General features: G+C 62.3%; 2 protein-coding genes across 3 annotated transcripts in view; both read right to left on the reverse strand.

Moving 5' to 3' along the window:
- Positions 1 to 1,058, reverse strand: part of P3H3 (prolyl 3-hydroxylase 3) — a 10,330-nt gene extending 9,272 nt beyond the window's left edge. Inside the window, exon 1 of the mRNA XM_021690646.1 lies at positions 512 to 1,058. Within this exon, the coding sequence (XP_021546321.1) occupies positions 512 to 1,009 (498 nt within the window). The 5' untranslated portion in view covers positions 1,010 to 1,058. The remainder of the gene's footprint in view (positions 1 to 511) is intronic.
- Positions 1,059 to 2,052: 994 nt separating this feature from the next.
- Positions 2,053 to 5,658, reverse strand: GPR162 (G protein-coupled receptor 162). Of its 2 annotated transcripts, XM_021690665.2 has the most exons (5): positions 4,967 to 5,658; positions 4,767 to 4,921; positions 3,874 to 4,063; positions 3,111 to 3,268; positions 2,053 to 2,804 (listed from the first exon to the last, which is right to left on the reverse strand). In XM_021690665.2, exons 1-5 carry the CDS (start codon positions 5,631 to 5,633, stop codon positions 2,253 to 2,255), a joined length of 1,722 nt encoding a protein of 573 aa, XP_021546340.1. In that variant the 5' UTR covers positions 5,634 to 5,658; the 3' UTR covers positions 2,053 to 2,252. The 2 variants fall into 2 exon arrangements, with proteins under 2 accessions (XP_021546340.1, XP_021546339.1); XM_021690664.2 differs by having other exon boundaries at positions 4,767 to 5,658.
- Positions 5,659 to 8,534: the final 2,876 nt, after the last annotated feature.

Raw genomic sequence — 8,534 nt, forward strand, 5'->3', positions numbered from 1 at the left:
GCCACGTAGGCTATAGCTACCGAACTGGTAGCTGCGCAGCGTCCACTGCCCGCCCCCCCCACGCCCGGCCTCCCGGCTCCTCAGCCTTGCCCCTGCTCTGCAAAGGCTCACACTCAATTCCCCCCCGCGCCGTGCTTCCTGTGCAGCGGCGGGCTTCCCCCCATCCCGTCCGCTTCACTATCATCCCACGTAGGTCTCAGTAAGACCTAACGTTTCAGGCCCCTTCCCTCCATCTCCGATCTCCTTCCACCCCGCCTCAGGAACCCATCCAGCCCTGCTCCAGCTTTGCTCCCAATCTCCCTTAGGCTGTCCCTTGGCGACCTCAATGGGTATTTGGCGTGGTTTGGATGGGACAGACTCAAAAGGAGAGGTCCGCCGACCGCCCCCGAGCGCCCCCCCCTCCCCCCGGAGTCCCGGGCGCCGACATTCCGCCCTCTCCCGGCGAGCTCCAAGTAGCGGCGTAGCGTGGGTCGGGGCGGGATCCCCGAAGGGGCCCGGGCGGCTCCCGCACCTGATAGTAGGCCCTCTGCAGGTAGTTGTAGGGCTCCCGGCGGCGGAAGGCGTCCCGCAGCGCGCTCCCCACGCGGAACCGCGCCGCGCCCCCGGGGCCCAACCTCTGCGCCCCGCACTGGGTCAGGCACTCGGCCCGGCGGAGCGCCGCGCGGAGCAGCAGCCGCTCCCAGGTCCCCCGCGCCGGGCCCGGCCCGGAGTCAGGCCCCGGGGCGTCAAGCAGCACCGCGGGGAGCGCGGCCCCCGGCTCGGCCGCACAGCGCGCCCCACAGTCGTGGCGCGCGCGGCCCAGCGCCGCCTGGCTCCGCAGCGCCTCCCGCAGCAGTGCCACGGCCGGCGCCCAAGCCCCGGCCGCGTAGGCGCGCAGCCCGTCGGCGTAGAGCAAGTCCGGGGCCTGCGGGGGCGCCCCCGGGGACAGCGGGGCCAGACCCGGGGGCTCGGGGGACCCCGGCGGGGGCAGCAGCAGCAGCAGCAGCAGCAACCGGAGGAGCCGGAGCATGGTGCCAGGGGCGCCGGCCGGCTGCCGAAGCGGAATGCGGGAGCCGAGAGGGGGAGAGAGAGAGAGGGAAGGGGGAAGGGAGAGGGAGGGGAAAGGAAGGAGAGATGGAGAGGAGGGAGGAGAGGAAGAGAGAAGGAATGAGCGGGAGCCAAGGAGAGCCGATGCGGCCCAGGCTCAGCCCTGGGAGAGGCCAATACGAGAGCCAGAGACGTCGGGAAGCCTGGCAGAAAGTGGAGACAGCAGTCTTTAAGACGAGGGACGGTGTGGGACGAGAAACAGGCCCTGAAGAGCAGATGGCAAACGGCTGGCACTGGAGCGGGACTGGTGCTTTGGAAAACAGCATGCGGAGCCTCTTCGGACCCTTGACTCCAACCCCTGGGGCCCCCGGTGTCAGAGTAACTACTGTAGCTCTGTTCCCCTCCGCTCTGTGCCTCCCCCACCCCCACTCTTGGGTCCAGGACAAGGAGAGTGGATGCCTCCCACACATCTACCCACACCCACTTTTGCAAAATGAGCCTTAGAATGCAGCATGGGATGCGGGCCTGTGACACCAACTCAGGCCCAAATCCTTTCCTGCCCAGAAAGTGAGGCCTAGGTGGATTTGGGGGAAGGAGAGTTGGGGCATGGCACATGGAATCACACTCTGAAACTACTTCCACAAATCCGGACAGAGATCCTTCACACCCCAAAGCAGCAAACTCGATTGTCTCCCCATGCCCATGCCCAGCACAAGATGCTCTTTGTGTGTGTGTGTGTGTGTGTGTGTGTGTGTGTAAAGTGACAGAAGTTTATTAATCAAGGATACAGAAAAAGCTCTCAGGAGTGAGAGGGGTCCCGACACGGTTGCCACAAGATGCTCTTATTATAAGCCTGTCCCTCGGTATGTCTTCATGTTTGAGTTTGTCTTTTTCCACGTGTATTTCTGGGCCTCTGGTCACTGCCCCTGCTCTATTTTGTCCTTTATGAGCCTTTCCACCCCCGAGCCTCCCACCATACCCTCTGCCACCCTAGCACACAGGACACCGAGGTTTCCATGGTAACACTTCAGGCTTTAATACGGTTTGCTAAGGGTGATGGAAGGTGAGTTAGGGCATCTGGTCATTGAGATGGGAGACAGCAGGGGGCTCCAGGCCCCGGTTCCAGTGCCCACCTCCACGGAGTCTGGAGGCAGCTGCCCTAGGCTTAGGGCCAGAACTGGTGTTACTCAGGGCCCCTCCCCTGAGTCCCTCAGGCCCACTTGGGCTCACAGGGTCAGCTGGGGGAAAATGGGGTTACCTGGGCCCCAGGATCCTCCCCAAGGTCTTGCACTCCCTTCACCTCCTGTCAGGGAGCAGCGTCTCCCTGCACTTAACCCCAAAGGAAGTCCAACGGCTCTGCTGTCAGGGGACCCAAGGGAGAGCCTGCGGGGTGAGAGGCCCAGGGGCCTGGGCCGGCGAGGAGAGGGCCCTGGCGAAGCAGTCGGAGAAGGCAGAGGTGTCTCATCAATGAAGGTGGTGATCTCTTCCCGGAAGAAGCCAGGACCCCGTGGGGGTCCCCCACCTGACCCCAACATCCCACCCTCCAAGAATTGGCGAAGGCTGGCTAGCCCCCCACCTTCAGCTTCCTCCTCATCCTCCTCATCCTCCAGCCTTTGTCTTCGTCCCAGGTACTCAGGAGGGCCCCCGAGGGCTCGGCTCTGGGCCGGGAGGACCCGGATGTCATCAGAGGATGACCACTTATGCAGGATGGAGCCTGGTGCCCGAGGAGTAGAGAAGATGTTGGTCTCATCGTGGGACAGACGGCGGGACAGAGGGACCTGAGGAGAGGAGCCGGCAGACCCAGAGGTGCTATAGGGAGCAAGCAGGGGTAGAGGCAGGAACCAAAGTAGGGACTCGGTAAGATGGTCCCACCCCCTTAAACTTTTGGAAAACATCCTGTGATGGGCAAACCTGGTTCTGAGAGGTCTGAAGGGGAGCCTCTCTTGCCACACGTTTCTTTCACCTACCCCTTAGGTGCCCTGCAGGCCAGGGCTAGGGAGTGGGGAGTCAGGATGGTCAGCAGAGATTGGAGACAGGTAGTAAGGGGGTACCCAGAACAGGAGGTGCACTCCCTAGCCCCATACCTGTAAGTAGTGGACCCTCTCAAGAGGGGGAAAGAGCATGTGCCTTCCAGGCAGCAGCTTCACCTGGGAGGGGTCCCTGCCCCCTGGTCCTGCGGCACCATTAGCATCAAAGCGCACTTTGCACACTCGGCCGTCTGCATAGTCATCACAGCCCCCATCTAGGAGAGAAAAGGGGCAGGGTGGTTACAGACAGGGAATGCCCACTCCCCTCCCCACCCCCACCCCCTTTAAAACCTCCTGCCCCCTTTACAAGCTCCCGGGAGAATCCTGTTCCCACGAGCCTGTAAGCTCCAAGAGGAAAAGCAAGAGTGTCTAACGTCTGTTGCATTCATTGCTAAGTCCCTAGTGCTCCATACATATAGACATGTTTATTGAAACAGCTGCAACCCCACCCCAAGAACTGTCCCTATAGCTGGGGGTCTCTCTCAGGGAGCTTAGCGTCCCCTTAGTTCCACAGCCTTCCTTTACGGTTGCATTAGGACTCTGGACTGTTTCTCAGGCACTCGGCCTGGAGAGTGGAGGCAGAGCTGGGTAGTGTAGGCTTCCAGAGGGAAGCCGCCGCCGGGTGGAGGGAGCCCTCGGCGCAGAAGGAAGCGATGGGTATGCATCGGGGTGCAGGATTAGGGAAAGGGAGTCAGCCCACGGGCGGCGCCGGTTCCGTCCAGCAGGGAGCACTCCAGGGCAGCCCGTCCCCACACAGGGAAGGGCCGGCAGAAAAGGGAGCCGAAGCCCGGGAAAGCCAAAGCCCAGTCCCTCCTCTGACCGTCGTCGCCTTCCTCCTCGGACATGATGGCCACGCACTGCTCCCACACCGTGCGCACGTCGGCCCGGTAGCGCTCGCAGGACCAGATGAAGGAGGGCAGCAGCAGCGTCTGTGCCATGGAGCACCACAGCACAGCCAGCACCATCCACGGCGGGGCCGAGTCCGACTTAAGGGAGAAGAAGCTCACCACCTAGCGGGAGGATGGGGAATGGCGCGGGGTCACGACCCAGCGCCCAGAGGTCCCCCTGGGCCCCGGATCCAGTGTTCTAGTGCAGTGGCTGGGCAAGAAGGAAGGGATGGCCCAGTTCACAGCGGCTCAGGACAGAGGCAAAGTCGGAGGTGGTGATGGGACGAACAGAGGGCAAGGGCCTGATTCAGAGGAAGGTCGGGGGCAAGGACTGGAGACAAAGCCCTGAGGTCCAGAGGGACAGAAGCAGACGTGGTACAGAAAAGTTGAACACAGAGAGAAATTTGGGAATCGGGACTAGATGGGGATGCAAAAAGCGGGGGTGGTGGGGTGAGCTCTCTGGGCTTTCCACCGGAGTGCTCAGAGACCCTGTGGTATATCCCAAGAGTGTTAGGGAATGGAGACTGGAGCTGGGCTGCTGGATGGTAGGGCTGGGGGCCGAAGCGTGGAGCCGCAGGATAGATGGTGGAGCTGGAGGATGGGTGGTGGAGTTGAGTAGTAGAAACTGGAAAACAGACAACGAGGCTGGGGGTAATGGGAACGAGGAGATGGATGATGGAGGTGGGGGGCTCACAGATCTAGCGGGGGTGGGCAGAAGAGAGGAAGGTGGATGGCAGAGCTGCTGTATGGCGGATGGACTTGGAGGTCAGGTGATTGTGCTGGGGCCTGGATATTGGGAAGAGCAGGCGGGGGACCCCAATCTCACCAAGATGGGCACCCCTGTGAGTGAGTCATAGAGAAAGACGATGGCGCTGACCAAGTTGGTGACCTGCAGGGATGTCTTGGCCGACTCGGAGCCGTCCAGCGAGGACCGCCGCTTCCCTCTGGCATCCTCCACCACAATGGCTGGCACCTCAAAGGCTGGCCGGGTACCCAACGCCCCTGGCCCACCCCCCTTGGCCCCACCCCCCACCCCCGCTCGCCGGGCCAGCCGAGCCCTCCGGGGCCGGGCCCACAACGTCTGGTAGAAGGTGATGGCCACACAGACCAACCCCATGACAATGCCCCCAAGTAGCAAGAGGCTGAAGCAGACGCCAAAGCCCAGGCCAATCTTGGAGACTATGAACTGGCAGCCGCGGGCGTAGTAGCGCTCGCCATTGTTGTGCCAGCCAATGGAGGGCAGCGTAGAGAGGATGAAGCTGACCATCCAGATGCCCATGACGGCGTGCAGCGCCTGCTTCTTGGCGTTGCTGAGACGGTAGTTGACGGGCCAACGCACCATCCACATGCGATGGTAGGAGAGGGAGGCGACTGTGAAGCAGGTGGCCAGGGCCAGTGTGTAGTAGGTGGACACAAACACCTTGCAGATGCTCTCGTTCCAGTCATAGTCGGAGGAGGCCTGGCGCCGGAGCTGCACCACGGCAAAGGTGGTGAGGGGCACGGCCGCCATGAGTATGTGTGTGCCCGCCAGGAAGCAGAGCAGCAACTCCAGCGGCTTGTGCTTCTGCTGCTTGGCCGAGATGCTGAGGATGATCCAGGCATTGGCCAGCAGCGCCAGGAGCCCACAGGCCAGCCAGGACAATGCGTTTGAGCGCAGGGAGGCCTCCTCTGCCCCTGCCCCTCCCCGAGCCATCCTATATCCTCGGCCCCCCCACCCCCCTTGAACTCCTGGGGGTGGGGGCTAGGTCTCACCCAGGAGCCCCACTCACACACACACCCATGATGCGCCCGATCTCTGCCCTGTGGTGGAGCAGGCTGCCCAGCGGCCTACCCTCAGCATTGCATGACTGACCCAGCTAAGGTGCGGTGCGGAGGGCAGGGGAGGAGACTGAGGGTCAGCAGAGGTGGTCCTCAGCCTCCATATTGGGTGGGAACCTTCCCGAAGTATCCCTGTGGTTGATAGGGGAGGCAAGCAGAATGCTTTCCCAACTACAAGGCTGGCTGAGGAGCTCTGGTCCCCATGCCGGGACTTCCGGGTCTCTTCTTCCTCTGGTTCTTGACCAGTCAGGGATCTTCTGGGTGCCCCAAGGGGTGTGTGTGTCGGGTGAGGCTCAGCCACCTGGACAAACTGCAAGGGAGAAATGACATGTGGGAGGGGGAGGGCAAAAGGTAGGGCCTAGGCTGTTCTCCAACTGACTTCTCGCACCCCCTTCTCTTGAAACTATAGAAATAACTGACTACTAGGGGTCATGGGGTCATTCAGAAAATTCTCTTGCCTTAAATCAGATGGACAGTCACACAGCCCACACAGGTAAGAGCCCTGCTTTCTTGACTGTCAGGAAAGGTGTTCTGACCTCCTGTCTCCTATCCCTTTCAGCCCTTTTTCCTCCCTCTGGCATTCCCAGGTCCCTTCTTAAGTGCCCTGCTCAGTACTATTCGATCCCCAGCTTCATGTCCCTGAATCTCTCTTCAGAGCTATTGCTGCCAGGTGCACGACTTGTTTCTTTTTTGAGGGTTCAGGGTAAACTGGGATATGTATGCTATCTCAGCTCCTCCCCAGCATTCTGGCTCCTGGGCCCAGGGGGTCTTGGTGCTCAGCCCCATTTCCCCAAGCCCGTGTGATCCCCCTCTAGCTCACCAGGGATCTGGGAAGATGGGAGAAAGGAGGCTGGGACCAAGGGGAGGGGGGGCTAGGGAACCCGAAGGCGGGGAAACCGCTGACATCAGAAGCATCCAGAAATGGAAAGATGGGGAACTAGGGGGAAGGAGGAGAGTTTGAGCAGAAGAGAAAGAAAGAGGGGGCAAAGTGATAGTATCTGAAAATAGAAGGAAACCTCCAGAGACCCCTGGAAAGGAGGCTTGAGAGCCAAGAGGGGTGGTATGGAAGGAGGGAGCAGGAAACAGGGAGGCTGAGAAGAAAAGCCCCATGTTCAATAAGGTGCTGACTCCCACTGGTAGACCTCCACTCTTTCCTCTCCTGCCCCAGCCTCAGTTTCCCTCTGATGGGAAGGCGGGTAGTCCTGAATTTCGAGAAGCTGAGCTTCAGTGCGCCCTGGGGAGGGGGCTAAGAGGAAATCAGGGGAAGCCCTGAACTGAGTGGAGGCAAGAGGATGAGCTAACTGCTTGGGGAGGGGGGGAACAGGGGTAAAAATGGGGCACAGCAGTGAGAGGTCTACTTCCTGTGGAAGAACCTCAGATTCTTGCCCTCCCTGAGAGGTCCTAGTCCACCCCCCACCTTTGTTCCCTCCGGAGCCCAGTACACCCTAGTTGCCATGGCAATGGCCAGCCAGAGGGAGGTGGAAGGAATTGGTCAGAAGCGCCCCCCCACTACTCTCCCCTACAGCCTTGCACCCCTTCCCACCTACCCCCACCCAGGCCCAGCGGGTGGGCTGTGGAAGAAAGAGATGGGGAGTCAGAGAGGGAGGGAGGCAGGAAGGATGTGAAGGACAGAGGAGGAGGTGAAGGACAGAGAAAGATCAGAGGAAGGTGGGAGAGGGGATCTGGGGGACTCCACCGCGGACAGGGGTCCCTCGCCCTTCGGGGTGACGGGTTAAGGTCAGGCGGCTCCTCCCTCCCACCACCCACCGTGTTCTCCGGGGCAGTGACAGCAGGTGGCTGGGGAGGAGGGGCTGGCCGGAGGGGAGAGGAGGCGGCTGGGGCGGGGGGGGGGGGGGGGGCGGCGGAGGGGGGGCCGCATGGGGGACAGGGCCGGGGTCGTCTTACCTCTAGCTGCGCCCGGCACTGCCATGGAGACCGCACTCCCGACGCCGCTCGCCCGGGCTCCCGCCGCCTGCCGGCTCCAGCTCGCCCGCCCTCCTCCTTCCCTCCCTCCTTCCCTCCGGGCCTCCCTCCCCCCCACCCTCGGTCCCAGCCTCCCGGGCTCGGCCCGCCGCTCACTCAGTCTCTGCCCCCCACCCCAGGTCTGTGGGAGCCCCCGTCTCCCGGAGGCGCGCCTCCCGTGAGCCCCGGGTCAGGGGCCGGCCGGGAGCGGCTGGGGTGGGGGGGCGCGGGGGCGAGTGCGGGGCGGGGAACTGGACGGCGGCGACTTGGAGGGGGAGGGGCGGGGAAGGCGCCGGCAGGGAGGGGGCGAGGACGCTGGCGGGGAACCGGCTTCATTGGTGAGACGGTTCGTGTCCTGCCTCCACCCCACCCCGGTTTTCCACACGAACACCAGCTCAGAGAAGCAGCTGGTGGTGTTCGGGGAGGAGGAAGCGTGTGTCACTGTGTGTATCCGCGAGGGCTGCGCCCCGCCCGGGGGTGCAGCTCAGACGGGCAAGTGCTGGAGGTTGTGCTGAAGCTGGGGCTTCTGGGGGGTGGGGGGACACAGGTCTCAATGCACCCCCCCCACACAAATATCGCTTCCTCCTCCTGGAACACAAACTCACACTTGTGTTGGGGATGCACACAATTGGCAGGCACACATTACAGTTTCTCTTGGTCCTTTTTCTCTCCCGCACACATGCGTGTGTAGCGCACACACAACCCTGCAGCCTCGCCCTCGGTACAGCCCCAGCGCAGGATTACAAAGTCTGGGGCCCCAGCACACACAGGGCCCTGTGGGGTGAGCAGGTGGGTAATCAGCCCCCAAAGAATC

Source organism: Neomonachus schauinslandi, chromosome 5, assembly GCF_002201575.2.
Source record: "Neomonachus schauinslandi chromosome 5, ASM220157v2, whole genome shotgun sequence".
Classification (NCBI taxonomy): domain Eukaryota; kingdom Metazoa; phylum Chordata; class Mammalia; order Carnivora; family Phocidae; genus Neomonachus; species Neomonachus schauinslandi.